This window comes from Necator americanus, chromosome III (assembly GCF_031761385.1).
Source record: "Necator americanus strain Aroian chromosome III, whole genome shotgun sequence".
NCBI lineage: Eukaryota > Metazoa > Nematoda > Chromadorea > Rhabditida > Ancylostomatidae > Necator > Necator americanus.
This window is the reverse complement of record NC_087373.1, coordinates 9,370,540-9,394,530: the sequence shown is the minus strand read 5'-3', so window position 1 is coordinate 9,394,530 and position 23,991 is coordinate 9,370,540. Positions and strand designations below refer to the sequence as shown.

The 23,991-nt window shown below is 41.7% G+C and overlaps 2 protein-coding genes across 4 annotated transcripts; one reads left to right on the top strand and one right to left on the bottom strand.

Annotated features, from left to right (window-relative positions):
- Window positions 1-1,630: 1,630 nt before the first annotated feature.
- Window positions 1,631-22,584, bottom strand: RB195_009087 (uncharacterized protein; the record flags this gene model as incomplete). 3 transcript variants are annotated; one of them, XM_064195920.1, is made up of 8 exons in its annotated part: window positions 1,631-1,771; window positions 3,380-3,493; window positions 3,610-3,685; window positions 15,129-15,148; window positions 15,548-15,578; window positions 19,026-19,995; window positions 20,061-22,098; window positions 22,429-22,584. In XM_064195920.1, the coding sequence occupies 8 exons, from the start codon at window positions 22,582-22,584 to the stop codon at window positions 1,631-1,633; spliced, it is 3,546 nt and encodes a 1,181-aa protein (XP_064047065.1). The 3 variants fall into 3 exon arrangements, with proteins under 3 accessions (XP_064047065.1, XP_013301930.2, XP_064047066.1); XM_013446476.2 differs by lacking the exons at window positions 15,129-15,148; window positions 15,548-15,578; window positions 19,026-19,995; window positions 20,061-22,098; window positions 22,429-22,584 and adding an exon at window positions 17,521-17,525; XM_064195921.1 differs by lacking the exons at window positions 1,631-1,771; window positions 3,380-3,493; window positions 3,610-3,685; ... (1 more) ...; window positions 15,548-15,578; window positions 22,429-22,584 and having other exon boundaries at window positions 19,013-19,995; window positions 20,061-21,957.
- On the top strand, window positions 22,200-23,436 carry RB195_009086 (uncharacterized protein; the record flags this gene model as incomplete). The annotated part of the gene is made up of 2 exons (XM_064195919.1): window positions 22,200-22,310; window positions 23,068-23,436. 2 exons carry the CDS (start codon window positions 22,200-22,202, stop codon window positions 23,434-23,436), a joined length of 480 nt encoding a protein of 159 aa, XP_064047064.1.
- Window positions 23,437-23,991: the final 555 nt, after the last annotated feature.

Genomic DNA, 23,991 nt, shown 5'->3' with positions numbered 1-23,991 from the left:
TTGTCCGTTGTTTATCCTACTCACCGTAACCAATAAGATAAGGTACAAAGTGTGTGAATATGATCCACTTACAAGTTACCATTTTATTTCAATAGTGTCAGGCTCTCCAGTTTCAACTACACATTAACAATTTTCAGGAACTCTTAGGAGGTAACACTCAAAAAAAGCTCCTTTGGCTTCCTTTAAACGCATTTTACCATCAAATTGACGAGCGGACTCATAGAGACTTTAGTGAACGTAATTTCAGCTCTGGAATGCATTCCGTATAAAAGTGAACACGAAGAGCAACAGTGATGTAGATTTTCTAGGATTTTTGACGTTGCCAAAACGCCTACTTATATTGCGCAGCGTGGACCCAGTAAGAGCTCAATGAATGTGCGTAAAAGCACAAAACAAGTCACCAAACCAACATGCATAGGATACCCGAATTAAAGCATAGCGTTAAGATAGTAGACAAAGAGCTTAAGCATAGCTGAGCACATCTCCGCCTAGTTGGCCTGAAAAACTCCGTGGGATAAAGCTTTAGTTCCTACGAGACACATGAGAACGCGCCATCCTTGTGCACGCACCGTATCTACGACTGCGAGCGGTCGAAAATCAATGAGTGGTCCACAGCAGTGACGATTTTAGTTGCAACGCGTAACCGAAGCGCACACGCCGCATCCAGGTGCGATCGGTCGAAGGTCAGTAATGTCTTCTATTCAAGGGAAACTAAGGAAAGCTACTGACGGAATCGGATCATGTACAAGGAAGACGCTTTCTAACGTAGGAACAAACGCCGCTTCCACTCTCCCGGACTCTATATTTCCCCGCCGAGACCCCAATATTGCCAGCTTCGTGTTACGCTGCCTTTAAAGACATAACCCACGAATCTGGGGTGGTGCGGGTTTCAGGTGGGTTATGCCTAAACGGAGTCGTAGATTGTACAGAAGAGGATGATTCTGTCCGTTTCTTCCTGTATCAGTGGAAATAGACAACCCACGACCCCGGAACGCTGAAGACGTTCTCAATTGCAGTGCGCCACCTTTGCGCGGCATCTTCCGGACCGTTTTTTTACGGCAATTCGGAAGAAATGGACGGAAATCCGCACCACTCCAGACTCGTGGAATGATGCCTTTATGTTTCCAGATTCTAATCGCTCTCTTATTCACCGACGATTTTGTTGTCAAGAACACCTTTGCCCTGCTTCACAATAAAACTCAAAGCATTTTCAAAATCCATAAAATCGGGAAAGTAATAAAACTTTTTAGCATATATCATAAAAATTCCATAAGCGTGAAATTCGAACAAACTGCTTCAGGAACTACTTTAGCGCTGACTTCTCAATTTTAGACGATGAGAAATATTCACGGGAACATATAGAGATTTTAAAAAATTGTGTAAGCTATGCAGTGGACAGTTTCCATCAAGAAATCTGTGCGGAGAGCGGAGAATCAGGCAAAGAGTGATAATCTCATTTTATTCATATTAACTTTATTACAAGAAAAAAACTCAACGTTAAGAAACAGAAAAATAAGAACTCTTCGACATGATGTAGTTTATGATAATAACAATAATGATAATATGACATAATTGTTCAGTTCGGTGAAGAAAAAAAGAAAATCGAGCAAACATAAGCATTGGTCGTTCTTTACTTTTTCTTGCTGGCCGTGATGTTCAGTACTCCTCTGTTGGTCAAATGACTTTTCACACTGGTCACATCAACGTCCAGTGGAAGTTTGTAAGCACGATGAACTTCACGAGCAATCGTTCCCAACTCATCAGCACGAGACTGAAATCATACGAATTCTTTGCACCATTCACCATACAATTCCCGGGATTTTCCGATGCCCTGAATTTTCAGAATTTTAACGAACGATAAAACGACTGCTTGCCATGATATCGTTTCTACACCGCAAGACCTTTATTGTAGAATAAAATGAGCTCCATTACAAATCCGATACCTACAACAGAAGCAGTTCTACTGTGTAAAATCAAGAAATGGGAGTAATATTTGTAAGTAATTAATGAAAGTGTGAGAAAAGTTACTTTTTCCAGTTTAAGAGAAGCAAGCCTTACGCTTCTTCGAAGATTTGCATTCCAATTACGAAAACCTCCACTTTTTCGTTATAGTGATGTCAATTTCGTGAACCGAACGTGAAACTGTATCCATACGCATTAAATCGTATTCAGATATTCAAAAAAGTAAGTCATACAACTTTTGTAGTACTGTAACGGTACCGTAATACTTGAAGTTATGAAGGAGAGTGAGTTTTATGTTTGTGAATGTACTCTCACTTTACTGCGATGGAAAATGTGTTTACGTTCGAAGAGAAACATGCTTGAAATTGATCCAACTCTCTGGAAACTGTAACGGACTCCATTCCAAACGGTAAACGATTCAACCTATGGCAGCTTACACTAGTACGCCATTGCCATTGACTCCAACTAGTTGTCATCAGGATTTCTTGTTGATTTTTTTCATTGAGCTTTTAAGCAAATATTTTTCACGAAAGAAATTTACAGATTTATTGCGTTGGATGTTTTTTTTTCGACTTCCTGTCACCTTTTAAGAAGAAATTTGCTTCATTACTCAAGTTTTCTAATGACAACAGCTTTAAAATGTGAAGCATTTGTGTTTTCTTGGAAGTAATGAGGGCCACGACGCGCTCTCATGCTTTTCGCCATCGAATGCGTGGGCTTCGCCTCGTTGTTGTTTTTTCTCCCCGCATAGTCGATGAATTATTGTAAACATAAACAGCACGATTGAATGTCTAAAAAATGAGAAAGATCATGTAGTTCTTATTGTTTACCATTTCTTCTGCTCTTAACCAATTGTTTACAATTTTTGTTTCCTGTAAAGCTGTCTCAATAAACATATCAAGACATCGTGTATTTTGGTGAGGAGGTATGATTAAGTTTAGGAAATTTTCGGGAACCTATCAACTTTGTAGGAACACCCGTATATATCGGTTACGGTCCCCGTAGTGTACAGTAGACCAATAAAACGACTCTCACCTGAGAAGTAAGGTCATTTTTGAAAGAAACTAGTTCTTTTTGCTCTGAAATCTGTTAGGGATTTTATTTCATGGAAAAATAAATTACACTCTTAATAAATTCTAAAAATGCTCGTTAATTTCAGAAAATCTCGATAAATCTATCACCATCCTAGGAATACTCGTATAAACCAACCACTACATATATCTTAGTGTACAGTTTTCCAATTCATGGTCCCCTAGTGTCCAGTAATGCAATAAAATCAAATATCGTCTGAGAAGTACAGTCGTCTTTCAGAGAAATTGATCTTTTCTTAGGGTTTTTGTTCCAGAAAAACTCTCAAAAACATTCGTTGATGGATTTCCCCCATTTTCTAGCCTATCTCACAGCACTCCTCACCCACCTCATGTCTGCAATGGATCAGCAAATCCTGTCCACAGACTTTCACTTCGATTTCCTTCGGAGAGAAGAATTGAGCATCAAGTCCTACTTCAAATTTATCATTAGTGTTGATCACCTGAAATGTTTTCAGTTTAACAACTAAAAAAAATTACGGTAATTACAGTTCAAACACATACAGTAGAGGCATGAATGTTGATTTTTTCAAAATTTATATTCCGCTCATATCCCTACCTTCACAACACCTTCATTACTCTGGAGTGGCCAATCCCAAACCTTTGATTCAGTTGTAACTTCGATCGTAGACATCCTGGAAAATTCGAGAAAAATGTTTCTGAGGCAGAAATTCTACAATAAACTGCGATCAGAATTCATTTTCAAAATGACTTCTATGAGGAATTTTTTTAAGAAAACTGAGAAATTTCATCAAATAATCCAGGAAAGTTCGATAGGGGGGAAAGTGACAGAGCATATGTGTTAAGATGTGTAAGGATGTGTATAGGATATGGGGCGGCACCCGACGACCACCACTCTAGTTCTACTGCCGAGGCCGATGTTGTAAAGGCCAGCCAGCCAGCCCGGCCCAGGCAGTCAGCGAGCCACAAGGTACCTATCCTGATCTTCCCTAAGCTGAAAACAATGACGATGGCACACGTCTAGTCAACGAATACACTCGTGAATAGTTTCCAGAAGAATTTTAGACTGGAATGAATGATTTCATTGAATTTTCGGAAAAACTCCATCGGATAGAACTGGGAATGCGAAATTCTTAAGGGGAGTCGAGTTCCTTTGTTACACACTCAACGTTGCATGTTTCGGAAATTTTTATGAAGTTCTTAAAAGTTTTTATGAAGTTTAAGAAGATTGACAATCCGTAAAAACTTTCCCGGAAATTTAAGCGAGAAGTACGAAAAATTACGCAGCTTTTCACAGGAAATCATTACAATAATTAGTTGGTAATAATGGTAGTTAAAGGATAAAGGATAGCGTTTCTGGCGTTAATCAATCCGCTTGCGATGCGCCTCCACGTTCACTTCAATTCAGAATCGGTTTGAAGTTCACGAACATGTACCTGGCTTATACAGTGACTTGCGGTGGCTAGCCGATGTGTCAAGTCAGTGTTTTTATCCTCCCAGACAAGTCAGATACCATTTTATCGACCGCGGAGGGATGAAAGGCTTGGAGAGCACTGGGGCGGACTCGAACCTCCGATCGATCGTCCAGGAAGCGGAACTCTAACCACACCACACCCGCCCCAGTAATGGGGAAATGAATGGGAATAATGGTAGTAGTAATCATAATTCATAATTGTGAAATTAAAAGGAAAAGTATGAAAAATTAAGTAGTTCCTTACTGCAGATTTCGAATCACAAGAAGTTACTATCCAACCATGAAATGCTCAGGATAATCATTAGCCCCCGGGTTCCTCAGCGGAAGTTCGACTTCTTCTTGAAGAGGACGGCCCATCACTTCTGTCATAATCGATACCTACTCCGGTGTAAATGTTTCCCAGCGCCCCTCAACGCCTTATTTTGCTAAACTACCTACTACCTACACATATCAATCACCAGTGGATACGGTGCCGCAGTTTTTCTTCACAGTTCCTCCCGGATTCATTCACATGTTAGCAGTTGTTCAAATACCGGCGAAATTCCTATCCTTTACACTATTCCTCTTTTTTTAAGACGTTCCTTGAAGATTCCTTTCACATGAGAAAAATCAAAAGTTTACGGCGTTTCTATTACACGTTCGTATCTGTTTCTAAGAAAATTTTTTACGGTGGTGATTATTGCGTTCAGCTTGTTACCACCGTATCACAATTTTATAGGTTCCACAATTTTCTACGCAACTACAGTACTTTTCGATGAGCACAGATAAATCTATTTCCTCACTTTTAATTTAAATTAGGATCTGGAAAGGTCTCTGACGCACCAATCGCAGCTTGGGACCCGAGAACGCGTTCCGACTGCACCTCGAAATCGTTGAGGTTTTATGAGCGCTTGTCTAGCCTATATAATGCGGGGGCGAGCAGATGTGTCAAGTCAGGGTTTCTATGCTCCCGGAAGGGTTGTGTGCCAATGAGGCCCTGAAGGCATGAAAGGCATGAGAAGCACTGAAGACGGCCGGTATCGAACCATCGACCGTACAGTAACAGTCTGACCTCTTACCGAGTGGGCTAGAGCCTTTAAAAAGAGCACAAATAAGTATTCAGTTAGTTCAGTAGTTCAGTAAATTTGATTTATTTCTGAATAAAAATTGTCAATTTTTTTTGCCGATGCTCCTTTTTTATAATTCTTACGATGGTTTTGTTTGAACAGAATGAAGGAGTCGATATACAGGAAAAAGAGAGACAGCAGCTGTTTTACACTGATTTTACTGCTTAAGAATGTCAATAGGCACCTAACGTATGCAAATAAATATAATTGTTAATGATAGTTGGTTTTTTCACAATTCTATGCTTCATTAAGAGTTTTTCAGAAAAGTAAAAGGAAGGGGAATGAAAGGAACGGGTTGAGGAGATGAAAGGAACGAGGAGAAGGACAGCCACCGAAATCCTAATCTCCTCCACGAAAGAGGCTAGAAGTGAAACAGGTCGGGTAAGCTAAGATGGGTGGTCTCAAGAGAAGCAGGAGGGTGGAGATGGTGCAGGTAAACAACGAAAGCTACGGGGACAGATGTGAAGGATAACGAAGCTGAGCGCGGACCAGCGAGCAATGTCCACAGATCGTATAGTGCGTAAACTTTCGCACGAATAAATTCTATCGGATGCTAGTGAATAATGGCTTAGAAAAAGTATCAGTAGCTTTTCACTTTTCGTGAATAGAGAGGTTTTTTTTACTTTCATACTCTTTAAATTTTCCATCCAGAAAATTTAACTTTAACTGAATTCAAAAGATATTTTTATCGCTTATACGGAGAGCATTCTTTCTTTTTAGACCTTTTCCTTCCTTGGTAGTGGTACGTGAGTGATGAAGAAGAAAAAAAAGAATAGAGCTTCTAAATTTCTTAAAATAAGGAAAAAGAAGAAAAAAAAGAAGATACACTTGTATATGGAAACTGTTAAGGAATCGTTTTTTTCAGTTATTTCAAGCAACCACAATTAGATTGAAATTGTGTGAATTTTGCAACAATGCAATATTACATCAGTGTAGTAAGAAATGTAAATAATATGATGAACAGTACATAATGTAACAATAATATATATTATAATAATTTAATTTAATAAATGTGTAAATGAAAATAGCATTTGAACTTTCTAAGGTTCCGATCTCTTGACGTAGATCCAGGCTAGAATCCATTGATCCATTTAGAGATCCTAGCCATTTAGATATTGTTGAAACAGTTATAGAATTCAGCAAAAGAAGAGGAGATTAACGCTAACGGGGAGAGAGAGGAAAATTTTTCAAACCACGCGAAATACGTGGAAGAAGAAGGAGAAGCGACTCTGATGCACTATGGTTTTCGCAGATTACACTGCTTTTGAAGATTTTTCAACTACATTGCGATTTCATTTTCGAGCATAGCAACCGTCTTCGAGCGAATCAATCGATAACGATGCAAGCGAATTGAATTTCAAACTTATTAAAATTTTATTCCACATCAAAATGGAATGGTGAGAATTAAGTACAAATTTCAGTAATGTACAGAAAAAAAAAATTTCTAGGATAACAGAAATAACCTAGTTTTTGTACGCTGGTCACAATTAAATCTTCACTCTTAAAAATGTTTTTTTGTCCATTTGTTTTTTAAAGATGTCATTGGAATCCTATGTCATCGCTTTCTGGAGTTCCTGAACGGAAAATTGTTTACATCGTGGCTCCATCGGTATCGCCAGGAACACAAGGCTACACATCTACTATGCAAATGGCACTGAGAGTTTTGCTGTAAAGTGACATTAAGGTCGGAAATCGGCGCTGCGCATCCAAAGACCGCGAATGCATCGAATTAATGAGGGGAGAATTGAGTTATTCCTGAAATTTTCGGAAAAAAATGTTGATCGAGTGAGGATGAACCCATTTTTAGACGTAAATCTGTCTTTTTTTCTGGAAATGTTCCATCGTGTGCAGCTCACTTAGGCATTCCTTTGATTCCAGAACAAGATTTTTGCTGCACGTGACAGCATTTAACCGAGAACCATTTAGCCGCCTAACTCAAAATATTGACAGAAACGTCGAAAAGAACCAGAACTTTAGAATGTATAAGAATGCGTCCACTTTTTCAAGGAAATTCTACTGGAAAAAAAATCTAAATTGACAACTGAATGAAGAAATTGTTATAAGTTGTGCTAAAACTCTGAGAGAACTAAAAATTTCATCCCACTTCATTTTGATTTTTTTTCTCAGATTATGTCGGAATATGTACAGTTCTGATCTTCTCTTACTGAAATTATTTTGTAATCGTAAACAGAGAAAAGGTGATTCTATAACCACAAAAAATCACTTCCCTAAAACTTTTTCTTTTTAATGCTCCTACCCTAAAGATCTAAGAGTTGCGGATTAAGCGAATTAGCTCATAGTCTTGTTTCCTAATGTTCGAAATCACAGAATGTAGTGAGAAATTGTTGTGGCTATTTATTTAATTAATTGTAATTGTAAACTGGTGCAAAACTTCTAATTAGACCAGTTTGATATAAGGCAAAACACCCCTTTGGAAGCCCTTTTTTCCTTTTTCTAATACTTCTATAACAAAAATGGAACATTTCCAATTCAGGTGGATTTTAACACCGTTCGAATTATGAGCTGCCTCAAAATTCTCTAAACTGAGCCCCGATGATACTTTAGTGCTCGAAAATTTTGTCGTTCAGCCTTGTTGCAATATTTACAGTCAAATATCAAGAATTTCAGGACGAATGTGAGTCGAATATTCGAACAATCAACCAATCACTAGAAATTTCGGTGTAACAATGACAGACGCTAACAGATAAACAAATAAGCCCGTAGGAAATAGAGGTGTCCTCAAAACAGACACTTTTTTTTGTAAATTTCTCTAAAGTTAAAAGAATTCTCTCATTAAAGACAGCATAGTTACGAAAGCACTCAAAACCAGCCTTTAGGAAATTTCAAAGTCCTCGGAAACAGAAATATTCTCAGGACAGCCTTTTTTCAGTTGAAAATTTCGAAAAATTTATTTCTAACAATTTTAAAAAGTTCTATGAAAAAGGATTGAATTTTTTATCTATTGCTCCTAAAGGATAGTGTTGTTTTACGAGCGAATTCACTAAATTCTTCATCGATATGGCGAGAAGTTAGAAAATCAGGCATCTTTCAGTATCATGAGCCGCTGATTCAGTTTTTCACGTGTTAAAAGTAAGCTTTGTGCACGTGCGTAAAAAAGTTAAAGATTGAAGACATTTCATTAATGTGTAATGGATGAGCTTATGTTTGTTGTTCATTCCTCGATGTAAAAATGGCGACTTCTTCGATGTAAAAATCAAAGAACGAGATCCCTGTCCGTTCAAATTCTTCGGATATCTTTGATTTGGAGGTTTCATGGGCAGATTGGCCCATCATCATCCTTCAAAAGTGTTAGTCGCTTATTTTATCATTTCCATCCTCAGAAAATTTCCCTCTCATTCACTCACCTAGTGTCCTAGGATTTCACGTTTGCTTGTGACGTATGTGACGTTGTTTAATCGAATTCATCGAAAGTTTTTTCTTCTTCTCTTCTTGATGTTATCTGCTTTGTTCTTTTTTTCTCTCATTTTGGTTCCCATTTCCCGGATATGAATGGGAATTGTAGGAGCGTTATAGGGGAATTGTAGGAGCAGAGTATCGAATACTGTTGGAGGCGTAGTTACTGAGTTACATTAAAAAAGTAAAGGATAAAGTCGTTGGCGTATCAATCCGCTTGGGATGCGCCAACGCGTTTTACTGGAATTCGTAATCGTTGAGGTTTTGGAACGCATGTTGGCCTATACAATGACTTGCGGGGCCAGCCGATGGTCAAGTCAGTGTTTTTATCCTCCCAGACAAGTTTGGTAGCAATTTATCGACCCCGGAGGGATGAAAGGCTTGGTTTGCACTAAAGCGGTTTCGAACCGTCGACCGTGTGGCTACAACGGACCTCTAATCGATTGCGCCAGACCCGCCCACTGAGTTACATTGGTTGAAAAAAAAATAATAAATGGTCAAAATGTGCAGGCTTAAGGACCGATGTTTAAAGGTAGTCGTGGAAAATGTTTTCCTCTGTGGATTCTTTCTTTGGGGTGCGGGTTTGCATATTACAACGAAAGGACCCCAAATCGCTTAGAAATCCAAGAATCACAGGAGAATCATAAGAGATCCAGATCCAAGACTTCAAGAGTCATATAATGATAGAACATTTGAGATATCAGTCTACCAAGCGAGACAACTCTTTGCTTGCTTGGGGTCGACGAAATCACATAAGGTGCTGGTTGTTTGTGGAATTGTCGGATGAACCAAATAGTTATGCTTGTACGAGTGATGGCTGAGAAGTCCACATTAAAGGGCTCACCCCACGAGTCTGAGGTGGTATCCAGATGGATTCCAGGCGGAGTATTAGTAAACGGGATAGTAGATTATGGAGAGGAGGTGATTCCGTCCTTTCTTCTTAATTGCCGTAAAAAACGGCGCGGAAGATATGGTTCGTTCACAAGGCTGACGCGCTCCAGTCGAACTCCTCGTGCGCCGAAAGCCCGAAGGCGTATCTTCCGGGCCGTTTTTTACGGCGATTAGGAAGAAATGGACGGAATTATTCATCTCTCCATAATCTAATCGTAATCATAATAATAATAATAATCGTACCACCTCAGATTCGTGGAGTGATGCCTATAAGAGATTTTATCCTAGACAAGTGAAAGGAGCTGCGTTGGCGGAGGAATTGCTGCGTCATGTGCTCCTTAAGCATTTGATTCGTAAACTTCTAAGAAATGTTTCGCAAAATTCTTTCTAATATTTGCGAAGCAGGTTTTGATTTTTTTCTCGATCATTGAAATAATCTAGTAGATAATTCTCCAGAAAGCTACCTCTAACCTGTACTCGGGAATCGTGCTGTTACACCGCATAGTCCGGAATCTGTCAAACAAACATCAAATGCAAAGAATGCGAAGCGATAGCATGGTGCCAGCACGAGCGTACGATGTGTTTCTGGCTCCTACTGTAGTATATTCATAATGGGATCTAATGGATAGCTGCATCCTAGTATGCGGAAGTGTAACTAAGAAGTTAGTAATTCCCGGGTATGGCTGGTCATTCAACAAACCACCCTAAAATGTGGCATAGTGGACGATCACTGGCCATTCAGACATTTTTCAACAACTGCATAAACGTCTAGATCATTTTTGACCGTTTCCATCAAATACTTCGGAAAGTTTTGCATAAAAGCAATTAAATTTTTTAAATTGAATCTACTTAAAACAAGTAACATTTAACAATATTATATTTGTCGTGGACATGTATAACCTTCGTACTTCAACTGGGAAATCGTTGATGAGTTTTGTTTGGAATTCTGGAGGTTGCAAAGCTAGAAATTTTGAAATAGTAGTCTGACGAGGCAAAGTCTGGCGAATACGGCGACTGGACAACTGGGTGACAGCTGAGCTTTGCTTTTTTTTGCGAGTGTCCGAAACGACATGCCACTGCGCGCTGTCATGCAGAAAATCGACACTTGAGGTCGTTGGCAACTTTTCTTTAGTTGCGTCCGGGAATTTTTGGTCGGCGTGTGTAGCTGCAGGTGCGGGCGTGGCGCAGTCGGTCAGACGTCCGTTGCAGCCACACGGTCGATGGTTCGAAACCGCATACCAAGCCTTTCATCCCTCCGGAGTGGATAAGTTGGTACCAGAGGTGGCTGGGAGGATGAAAAAAAACACTGACTTCATACATCGACTGGCCCCCGCAAGTCATTGTACAGGCCCACACGCGTCCCATAACCTCAACTATTACGAATTGTGGTGAAACGCGTTGGTGCACCCCAAGTGGATTGATATCCAAGTGACTTTCATATCTTGCCTGTAGGAAATTGTTCATTCTTCATCGACAAAGACACGAAGAGAAGACGGTGGTCCATTGCGCTCGTATTTTTCAAAGCACTCGTATCCCTTGCCGCGATGCGAGTGAACTAATGGTTCATCTTTCAACGGGAAACAATCCCCACGCCCAACGTATTGTTGGATGTTTGCGGTCGCTCTGCTCGCATGGGGTTCTTGGCACCACTCGTAGTAGATGATCGGTCAAGTTATTGCTCACCGATGATGTTTAGCAAACTAACAAAAGCGCGAACTTGCATCCTTACATACCCCCATATGAGGAACTTTTGCGAGGATTAGGATTTTACCATGTCCTTACACTCGCTAGGGATTCGATTCATTCCTGGGAAAACTGGATTTTTTTATACCTTCAGTTTTTGGTGCAGGATATTCCGAATAACCTAATATATGCATGTATGCACCAAAAGTTGCCTCGGCTCTGACGATCGTGACTGGGACCATTTCAGATATGGTTTTGCGTTAAGGGCAGCATACCATGAACCTGATGTGGTAAGGGAATACTCGGAAAATGCTAGAGATGGGTTTGTAGATTGCGGGATCCGAGGTGGTTTCGCTCACCTCTCTCTTTTTTTCTCACGCTTTTCACTTTCTTCCCACTTCTCCGTCTCCGTGGAAGACGCCGTTCTCACGAAGATTCCACTTGCAACAGGCTACGCTTCTACAATCGAGCGGTCGAAAATTAAGCACCACCTTATTCAAGTAAAATCAATGAATAAGTCGCTGAGGGAACCGGAACGTGTACAAAGAGGAGCGTTCTAATGTACCTCGTAAGAACTTATACGGTTCCCACACTGTTTTTTTTTCGGCGATCAAGGAGAGAAGAGCGGAACCACCCCCAGATCCCGCGATCTACGACCCCATCCATAGCTTTTCCCGCGGATTCCCTCATCATGTTCCATTCGTGGTATGCTGCCTTTAAACATGAGGATTGCAAAGCATAGAATTCTTTCGACTGCGTCGCGGCAAAACATGGCAACATAAGTACTTAAACCAGATTGCTTTTTTAGAAACAATGGTTGTCAAATCGTTGAATTCGACTCACTAAGACAAATGAACAGCTCTAAAGGCAATAATTTCCCGCCAAGAATGAAATTCTTTGCACTTTTTACGTAAAAAGCTAAGCTCGTTTGAACATTGAATACATACATCTTTCAAAAACATATGTTGTTTGTGTTTTAAAAAATTTTGTAGAGAAAAATAGTGTCAGGTGCTACGAAAACAACATTGCCACGCAGCGGAAACTAAGAACGACACGCAAATATTTCTCTATGGCCAACGTTTCAGAAAATAAGTACACTTCTAGACCACTATAGTGCAGAAGAGGTGCACGAGAACACCAAGTGCACTTGAGATGATGCTCTCGCACACTTGTTCCGCGTCAACAGAGCAGGAATAACTTCTTTGCGAAACTCAGTAACCAATAACCGGCTGAAATCACACTGAAAATGGCATCAGCGAGTACAGTACCATTCGAAGCATTGCTCTTAGAATTTCCATTCATATCCGTGAAGGGTGGATGCGGTGAAGTTGATTAGAGGTTCCGCTATGACTCCACGGTTGATGGCTCAAAAACTCTTCCCTTGCTCCCCCTCCCCCATCGGTCAGCTCAAGCAAATTATTGGATAAGATAGACACGCGTTCGTAGATCTCAAACAATTCTGAGTTGAAATGAAAATAAGTACACATCTAGACTAAGAACTAGAAATGAACGCGTTGGTGGGACCTAAGCGGATTGATAAACGACAACTTTAACTTATCTTTCATCCGTGAGATCGATACCTGATCAGTTTGATTAAACAAGTGATATGCTACAGGCAGGGGGTGGGGGATGGCGCAGAGAGAGAGTTAAAGGTCAGCTGCATTTACACAGTCGATGGCTCGTAGCCGCTCTAATGTCAACCAAGCCCTTCATCCCTCTGGGATCGATCAATAGGTACAAGACTTTCCTGGAAGGATAAAAACACTGATTTGATCAACGGCTAGCGACCGCAAGTCATTATGTGGGCCAGTTACACGTTCGTGAACCTCAAACGATTCTGAATTGGAGTGAACGTGGGGGCGCATCCCAAGCGGATTGATACGCCAGTGAATTTATCATTTGCCTTATGCTACAAGATAACTTGAAATTCTTGACGCTGAGTGATTAAATCAAGTGAAAATTATCTAAGGGAAGTGCCACTAGTTTTAACATTAGCAGTTCAGTTCATTACTTTTATTTTCGTTGATTTCCATACGTTGAAAAATTTCGATAGAATGCGTGTTTCTCTTGGTTATATGGCCTTTTAGGCTTTCCGGTGAATTTTCCCTAGTACTCTGCACAAAATGACTTTTCTACACGCTGTTTTTATTTTTTCAACTTTTTTTTTCTCTCATATTTGACAACCATATTCAGTTTCGTTTGACGGCACGATGAGGTATGCCGTACGCAATCTTCGCTTGCAAATGCAACTGAAATCATTTAGAAAGCATTGCTCTGTTTCATCCTTTCTAATTCAAAATGAGGCTGGATATACGGAAAAAACCGAAGTTTAAAAGTTGACGTCGCTTAGGTTCATTTAGCAGTTCTTGTAAATTGTTGTTGTTGATATTTGTTAGTTTTTATTATTTCTAGTAAGAATTCCAATAAGTTTATCTACATGTCATAAGGAACATTGGTGAGGAAGTCATAAATAGATTGATCATATGATTTATATTAGAGTTACAGCCACTTCAAGGAAAACCTCCGGATGTTCCTAGCGATAATCAGTAAGATTAGGATCCACAAAAATGAACAACAAGATCACTACATACTTTCAAACGAGGTCAAAAAAACGTAGGCAGAGGATTTTCTTTTTCCTCACTCTCTCTTTTCTCTTTTAAACTCAGTAACGTCACTAATGGGTTCCACTTCAATTCAGAATCTTTTGAGGTTCACGAACAGCGGGGTGCATCATGAGTTAATTCAACAAGCTGATGAGTTCAGTGAGTGCTTCTTTACTCTGCCAAACATGTGTGATGCCCGGGAACCATGAGAAGGTTGGTTGGCAGTAGGGTCGTCTCGAACCATCGATCGATCGGTCGGTTAGAGCGGAATCTCTTACCAACTGCGCTACACATGCTCCATTTACCCAAATACCCTGAGGATTTCGCTCCTTAACTTCCCTTTCCGTTTCTTAATCTTCGCAATCAAAGAGCGCAGTAAGGGATTATTGTGGATATTCATTCTTGAACCAGCGACCGTCGTCCAATCGCAGCGGAACCTCTTACCACCTGCTCTACAGCTACCATAGGAAATACGTGAGGTCCGCTGGGAAGCTAATTCGACGGTGCGGCTCATTTCACTCAACAGCAAAACAGCGAAGCGCTAACAAACGCTCATTTCAGCCATGTTTTTCAAACTCAGCATACTTCTCAAATTTCTAGTTTGACTATAGCTTTGACAGGCAGAAAATCTCACTTGATGTCACGCTCTCCCGACTGGGCGTGACATACTTTCGAGGTTTTTTTTTTTCGATGCTAACCTAGAGTGAATTTAATGCGAAAAAAATTCACCATAACGTCAGGAAATAATCGAACATTTCAATTTATAGAGATTTTTCATGAAGCAGTTTCATATACTATGTGGTACGGGCATCCGAGCCAAACGCAATGAAAACAACGCCTCTTCAGGAACTGGAAACGTTGTGCACATGACCTCTTCTGAATAATTAACGAGAATAAACTGAACTTCACTATGAAGTGCTCTTTGTTCGATAACATATTGGCGTACCTTCGAGAATAGCACGTATCCTGAAACTTTTTGAAAAAAATTTAGCATGTCTACAAAAACTAAGGAGTGCAAAAATTACTCCTCTTCTAGTATTTCATGAACAACTATGATAGACTTAACTAATTTGATGAAATCCGACGAAATGGTTGGAAGGATGAGGCAAACAGCGCGTGGAAAAAAAATCACGGAACTTTTTTTGAATGCGGGGGAATCGCTCGCATTTTCAATGGTCATTCTATTGAACACACTCGGCAAAAACCGTGGGTGAAAATGTGTCTGCTCCCGGCATTTTACACACATTCTCCTTATGCTTACCTTTTAAAGAAATGGAATAAATACGGTTCGACTATTTGAAATATTTGGTTCTCTAAAAGTTTTCCTGATATTTAACAGCAATTCTTTGACGTGAAGATACCGACCACAGCTTGTATGTGCACCACTTCTTCTATCCTTAAGTTGTTAATTGCCAGTGAAATTGACCGGATCTGGATCAAGTGAAGGGATTATCCAGATTGCCATTGACCAGCTGAACAGAAATTAGAAAGATGCATTTCAGATCTCTTACACGGTAGAATTTTTCCACTTGGATAGACGCACTTCAGCAAGAAAATGTGCCTTGTTTGGATAAATTGCTATTCAAAAAAAAGTTATCTGCATACAAACGCGTCACGTAGTGGAAATACGCTTTAACGCTTTAGCAGCGAAAGTGTGTCCAGGGACAAACGGCTGGGTCCCGCAACAAAATCCCGTTGCAGTGAGTTTACGTGAACAAAATTACCAAATAATCTTGGACAGAAGGAAAAATTTATTGTTCAGATCGCCACGAACCATCTGAACAAAAATTTAAAGGATACATTTTGAATTTTGTATCCATTGAAATTTTCAGTTGAATAAACTCGCTGCAGCGAGAAGATGTGTATTGATTACATTTTTCGTACCGTTTCCTAGCATAGGTATACCAAGAACACGTGAGTTGGATACGGGGTTAGAAGTTCCTGCAGCCCTGAAGGTAGCATTTGGAGAAGTGTGTGGATAGCAATTCTACTACTAATACTACTTATTTACTACATGACTACCTTGACATTATTGTGAATACATGTCTCAGTAATGAATGGATTTTTTTCAGATCGAATGTTCGAACATCTGTTCGACCCAAGCACGTACAATTTACAATGCTGTCCGCGTATTGACTAACTTGCAAAAGTAGAAGGATTCTGATAGATGTGAGATCTTTTAGCTATAATTAAGTATTTCTACATATTTATTATTATTATTTTATTTTTAGTAATATTAGTATTTCTCACTCATTCAATAATGAAAAATATTAGGTGGGTAGTTTTTTCTAACCCTCTAATTTTCCTAGATTTGACATCAAAAAAGGCACATTACTTATGATCTATTCGATCAATTATTTCCTCGTATATTTGCAATCTGAAAAGATGGGCCTGAATAAACGAAATCCTCTGCCTACATAAGGTTAGTCATCTGCATTAGTTCAATAATCAGTAAGTATTCAATAATTTTTTTCTCTATTCAATAAACATGTCCTGCTGCAAATTTCGATTAATTAAAATGGTCTATCGGAGTTTTTACGTAGTGTACATTGAACGATATCAAGGCTCAGAATGGAACAAGGAAGAGTTTGATGGGATGTGCACAGCGTCAAAGATCTCGAATCATTATCAGCCAGCCCATTTGATAATGACGGATTTGTCATAACGTCAGGCCAATAATAAAGTTTTATTCAAAGTTTCGTTGTCATAACAAAAAAAAAACACATAAATGTGATCTTTATTTTCTATCTATGCAGTTATGAGAAAATCTCGTGGAAAATTTCACATTAACTCAATTGACTCAATCAATTGATGCATATGAAGGTCAAATGCTAGCACAACACATGCAGTGTCCATTATTTTTCCCTTCCTTTATTATAGAATTTCATTGTAACAAATTCCCATTGAGAAGGAGTAAATAAAAAATGGAGGAGAAATAATACATTGCACGACTTAACTGGGTTTTTTGTGATCATAGCTGTAGAAACATCATTTTTTGTTGATCGCAAGCAGTAGTACAGAAGTGGAATGTGGGAAATTTTATTAACCGTGCACAGGATTGAGTAGCTATTGTAATATTGTTGTCATTATACATCAGAGTAATTATTGTCTATATAAAAACGTTTTACTTCGCACTTCTGTCAAGTTTTTTAGATTTTTCCTCGGATTCTTTTTCTTGAAAAGAATATCTGTGCCATCTGAACTGTCAGTGAAAAGCAAATGAGGAAGGTATGTTTTTTTCCGCGGTGCACACGTTCAAAAATTTATAAATGCGAATGAATAGTCGTAGGCTTACATCGAAAACATATGTATTGATTGCTTCTCAAGAGCAAACCTACCACATTCTTCACGTCCAAGGATGCTTCTCTTCAGATAACGTGCCGAAATATTCTGATAACCGTGCAGTATCGGTATCCAGTGGAATGAAGAATATGATAAATGAGATAAGCTATCGCTTGTCGTTGGTTATTTGTCGAAAGTTACTGAACCAATAATAAAGGAACTTTACAATCCGCCTCTCCATGTTTTTTATCGTAGTGCTGGTGTCCTCGGTGACTTTTCCGAGTTTTCATCGTCACAATGTAAACACACTCGACGAATGTCAGCTTTAGCTAACACTTCATGTGAGGGGCCATGAGATCCGTGCGGCCGCTCTCTTCACCCTCCGAATGCACTTGACCGGAGAGGAGAGGAAATCTAACAGATTTTTTTCGTCGTCTGGAAAAAATTTCTTGCTGTTTTGCACTTTATCTAAGAGGGAAAAATGTTAGATGAATATTTTACCATTTTCCCACTATTAATAAGATTTTGACAGCTGTTTCCTCGGTATCTTAACTGGAACTTAGGTCAGAAATGCTGTTCGTGGAGTCGACATTGAAAATCCACTCGAAAAGAGGATTTTTTTCAATGGAATTTCTCCAATTTTTCTTAGACTGGAATCATCACGTGAGAACGAGTGAAGGTAGTAGGGTTACTGATTTGCCACCTTCAGTCGATGTGATGGATTATCGTTGAGAGAAGGGATATTCTGTCGGATTTCTGTCGTATTTTGAAGGTGGCGCAGCGGAAAGAGAAACATACCCCTAACAACCAAAAAATTAAATGGACCAGTGACATGAAGATTAGTCAGTTTACTCGACGATGCTACTCTTTACACGTACGTTAAAAAGATTAAATGAAAGTTGATTTCATCATCTGTGCACACGTACAGAGTTGCTTCATAAATTAAATTGATCAATCCGATGTTCCTCTCCAATCAGGTTTCTGGATTTGTACGGTGTTTTCTATTTTTCTTCGATACCAACAAACTAAATCTTACTCTCACGTCTACGAATTACTTAACTACGCTTTAAGTCTTGTGCACTAGCGGTCTACATTTTGTCTACGGCAATCCAAAATTTTAAATTCTTTCAAATGGTTGACTTTGCCATGGATCTCACTCACTGGGGGAATCACAGCCGGTTAGTCGCATTCTGGGTGGCGCGTCTCCAGGTGGCAGACAGGGGGCTAATCGCGAACCAAAAGCGACATTGTGCCTCTCGAGAGACGCGGGTGGATGCAGGGAATGGACTCTTTGTTTTTGCTGAGCCAGGACTGAATCATGACATCTCTGTACTCCGCACGTCGATCCGGGCAAAACTCTGCAACGGAGTGACTGGGAGGTACAAGGAAGGCGGTTTGGGCTTGCCTCCGACAAATAAGCTGCATTCGTCCACTCTGAGAGGACAAATGTGCTCCCACAAACACGTGTGACTAATCTTGCAGCCTTCCTACGGGTTTTAAAATCTCACACATATTACTTACTTACTTAGATACTTAGATGGCCCGTCTTCACTCGACGTACGGGCCCCAGCATCTCTTCCACTCGTTTCGTTCCCTCGCCATTGTCATCCAAGATGTTCTCAAGCTTCGTGAGTGACGATGACGAGGTCCTTGAGCCGTATCCAGCTGAGCTCTCAGCTGGTCCATCCGTGCAGCGAACACGTCACTCCATCTCGTTGGCGGTCTCCCTCGGGGGCGTTTAGCGTCCCTTGGGATCCACTCTAGCGTTCTTTTAGTCCATCTATCGTCGATTCTTCTCATGATGTGACCGGCCCATCTATGTTTTGCTTTCGATACATATTCCGCTGGGTCGCGAAGACGGGACATTCCTCTTAAGTCGGAGCTACGAAGACCGGCAAGGTGTTGTGTGCGCCGGTTAAACTTCAGGAGACATCTCTCAAGGGCTCTGTGGGTAGTAAGTAGCTTCCTAGACGTGGCTGCGGTGTCTGCCCACGTCTCCGCTGCGTAACAGAGCGCTGGAAGGACTGTCGAGTCGAACAGATGGGCACGAAGATCATGGTCCGTCAGTTGGTCCGTAGCTTCCCTGACGGCTGCGAATGCTGCCCATGCTGCTCTCATTCTTCTATTCAGTTCTTCCTTCAAGTCGTTTTCCATGTTCATAGAACGTCCAAGGTATACGTATGACGGAGTTTCCACGATTTGGGAGCCTTCAAGTTGTACTCCTCCGTCCTCGCAGTGCGCGTTCTTCATGAACTGTGTCTTCTTTCTGTTTATTCGTAGTCCTATTCTCTTCCCTGCTTCGTTCAATTCGTTGAGCATCGTTTCTGCTTCATTGGTACTGCTCGAAAAGAGAACGATGTCGTCCGCGAAACGAAGGTTCGAAAGAAATCTTCCATCAACACGTATGCCCCTTTCTTCCCAGGATAGTGATTTCATTATCCATTGCAATGCAGCCGTGAACAGCTTCGGCGATATAGTATCGCCTTGTCGTACCCCTTTCCAATGGGTATGGTGAGAGGGCGGTGGAAAAGCTGTATCCTAGTCGTGCATCGTTCGTAGCAATTGGCTAATGTCCTCACATACGACGCGTCCACACCTTGATCGACCAGCGCTGACAGTATTGCATTCGTTTCTACGCTGTCAAAGGCTTTCTCATAGTCGACGAAGGTTAGAACAAGGGGCAGGCGGTATTCCCGGCAAACCTCTATGACCCTCGACACGGTCTGGATGTGGTCCAAGCAGCTGAACCCTTGGCGGAATCCAGCTTGTTCTTGAGGCTGGGCTTCATCCAGCGTCCTAGATATGCGTGTGAGGATGATCTTGGTGAATACTTTGTATAACACGCTCAGCAAGCATATCGGACGGTAGTTCCGAAGGTCCTCTCGGTCACCTTTCTTATGGATAAGAACGGTTCGCGAGGTCTTCCACTGGTCTGGGATCCTTTCTTTCTGAAGATAGGATGTCATGTGCGCTGCTAAGATTACATGAAGCGGATGGCCACCAGCCCGAAGAAAGTCTGCTGATATACAATCAGGTCCGGGGGCTGTGCCAGGTTTCATGCTCTTGATAGCGACTCGTACTTCCGAAGGGAGAATCCGTGGTGGAGCTTCGCCAGTGGGGATGATTGGGCTTGACACAGGAGTTGATGAACGGAAAAGGTTCGAGTAGAACCTCTCCGTAATGATTTCCATCTCACGACGAGAAGACGTGCGAGTCCCGTCTTCGCTCAGCAAGGTTGCTAGCGGAATATTATATTCGCGGAGATCCCTGCGGCACTTCTTTAGACTCGTTCTTCTTTGTGCTGCTTCTAGAATCTTCTTCTGCCTGTACTTCAAAAGATCCTCCTGCAACGCTTTTCTGCAGCTAGTGTTTGCTACTAACCGCTCAATGTGCGATGCATTCGGATCAAGCCTCAAAGCCCTTCTTCTTCCTAACAATTCCTTGGTGGTCTTCGAAATTCGATCCAAGTTTGTCGTGCGCGACTTCGAGGCACGTTCAGCACAGGCTCGTAATCCTCTGAGCAGCATCTCGTAGTCCACGTTTGGGTCCTCCTCGATGTGCCAGTCACGTTGGGACAGGGAGTCCTCGAGTACGCAATCGTCGTAGACGACTTCTTTTCTCCTTAGTTGCCGATAGCAGATGTTCTTTTCCATCGTGTGGCTAAGTCGTATTTTCGCACGAAGGAGACGGTGATCAGAACCACTACAAAAGGATGGTACTACTGAGACGTCAAGTAGACACCACCTCCGGTTGGTGAGTATGTGGTCGATCTCCGCACGAGTCGCGCCATTGGGCGATTCCCATGTCCACCGACGATGATCTTTTTTCATGAAAAGAGAGTTCCCATGAAAGAGGCGAGCGGCGGACAACAGCCCAGCGAGACGATTGCCATTTTCATTCCGGTCCCCTAGTCCAAATCTTCCAATCCTGTATTCCTCTTCTGTGGCCTTTCCTAGTTTTGCGTTGAAGTCTCCGACAACGAACTTGTAAAAGGACTTCTCGTTGTGGACTACTTCCTCCATCTCCTCGTAAAACGCGTCCAATTCGGAATCATCAGCTGCTGATGTTGGTGAATAGCAGTTGATGATACTGATGGATTTTTGGCGCAGAGGGCGGAGGCGAAGAATGGCCAGACGAGGTGACAGGATCTCGTGAGAATCGACGAGATGGACGACAGATGGGTGCACAACGAAACCAACACCGCCTACATTTCGCGACGGAACCTTCTCTCCACGAATGACGAGTGTACCGTCATTCATCTGTCGTACATCGCTCCTTCTGCACTTGGTCTCCTGCAGAGCAATCACGTGAAATTTGATACGCTCTGCAGCTCCGAGAAGGGCATGCAGGTCGGCGTCTGTGGAAACTGTTCTCGCGTTGTAAGTACACAGTCTGAGACAGTCTCCATGGCGAGTCGTGCGTGAGTCGCCTTGGTCCAGAATCAATGACGTCCTGAGCAACCTGAGATTTGATCGCCTCTCACCGGTCGCCATACCGTCCGACGTCTGAGACGGCAGGGCCCAGTGTGCAGGGTACTGAGGCAGTGAATATGCTGGAGTGGCAAAGAGACTTTTCCCCAAACTAAGCAGCCATGCCACGGCGAGCTTAGCTTTCACCACAGGTCGTCGCCCAACCTATATGGATCAGGGAACCACCTTGCGACATTTTGCCAAGACGGTGGTGAATCTTAGCAGTGGTTTACTCTTAGCTAGGCTTCCGATTCCGAGAAGTCGGAATGTCGGATGTGTCGAACTCCTTCTCAGCTTGGGAGACCCTGCCGGAGGACGAACCTCCGCTGTGCATCGCAGTTCGACGCCCAGTGTCACCTCCACGCCACTATGAGGCGGTAAACCGTTGTGGAGGTCTCTTGATTCCGAAAAAAAAAACCTGGTACGGTACCGGAAGCGCCAATCGAGTTCTGATGATGCAAACCGGGAAGATTAGCACGACGTTATTGGACTGACCGAGACGAGACGACGCCACCCTCTCAACGCCGTATGTGAAACTGGAGATCTGTTCTTAGGAACATGCGACAGTAGAGGTGTTGGTGGAGTTGGCGTCCTCGTCAACACGAGTATGGCAAAGAACTTAGACTCTTTCGAACAACTTACGGCCTGCATCGAAAGTCTGATATGGTTCAATGCCAGTTTTGAATATCTTCGTCGCTTACGCTCCAAGCAACGTAAAGCTACGAAGAAGAATTCGAAGCTTTCTATATGGACCTGGAGAAGCTCTACCGAGAAAATCATACCTTCTACAGTTCATAATTGGTTATTTCAACGCCATAATTGGCCCAAGAAGAACGCCTGAGGTAGTTCAAGTCGGGACCGACGGCCTACAATAAAATGAACAGGAAGAGAATTCATCATGGCGACTAAGACCATCCATGGGAACTCGCAATTCCAGAAGCCCTCCTCTCTACGCTGGACGTGGGAGTCACCCGGTGGAGGCTACCGTAATGAAATAGACCACATCATCGTCAATAAAATTTTCTGCCTGACGGACGTCGCTGTTGTACCAAAGTTCTATACGGGATCGGACCATCGCCTTCTCCGAAGAAGATTTCCCTTCACAAGGAAAGAAGAAAAAGCCGCCAAGTTCAGAGAGAGAGAAATCCTAGAACTATCACTAACTGGGATCTCTTCGCTACCTTAGCCGGCTTTTGGGAAGATTCCGCAATTTACAGCATCGACGATGAAAATAAGCGGTTCGTTGAAAACCTTCCCGACTGCGCGAAGAAGGCTGAGAGTTTTAAAACTACCAAGAGACGTCTGTCTCTTGAAACTTTTGAGCTGATACGCCAGCGTGGAGCAGCACGAACCGCAGGGAACCAAGAACTCACGTCCAAGCTCGCAAAGCTTTGCAGAGAGGAGATAAAGGAAGACCTTAAAGGGAGAAGAGCAGAAGTACTGGCAGAAGCTGCAGAGGCGGGGAAAATATATCGTCCGATATACCCGTCGAGACTTCGTTAATCCCAAGACGAAGACGACTGCTCTCTGGAACCCAAGACGAACAACCATTGCATCGAGAAAGGGAGTGGAGAAAATCTCCGTGACTTCTACTCTGATCTCTTGAACACTCATCACGGGTCAAGCGTATAGTTGGGAAAAATCCCTCCTAAAAACAGCCCCCCCCCCCCCCCCCCCCCCCCTCGCAGACCCTCCCAAAAACGACCCCTCATCTCGTTCCTACTAGCATAGCTGCCCACGCAGCAATCAAAATTTGGGTATTATAAAAAAAATTAAAAAAAAACAGATAAACGCCTAATAAATAAATTAAAATAGTACGATATAATAAACAAATAATAAAATATTTTAAGAAATTGCAATGCTACTAGTAAAACAAAATATGTATTATAATACAACGATATTAGTAGAATAAATAATAACTAGAAATTATATGTTCATGTTAATTATATGTTCAAGATGCCGCGTGACAAATCCCAGATGGCAGAAGATCGAGTGTAATAATCGAGGTAGAAAAGCATTCAACTTCTCGATGGACTGATCTAGACAAGGTTAGAATGT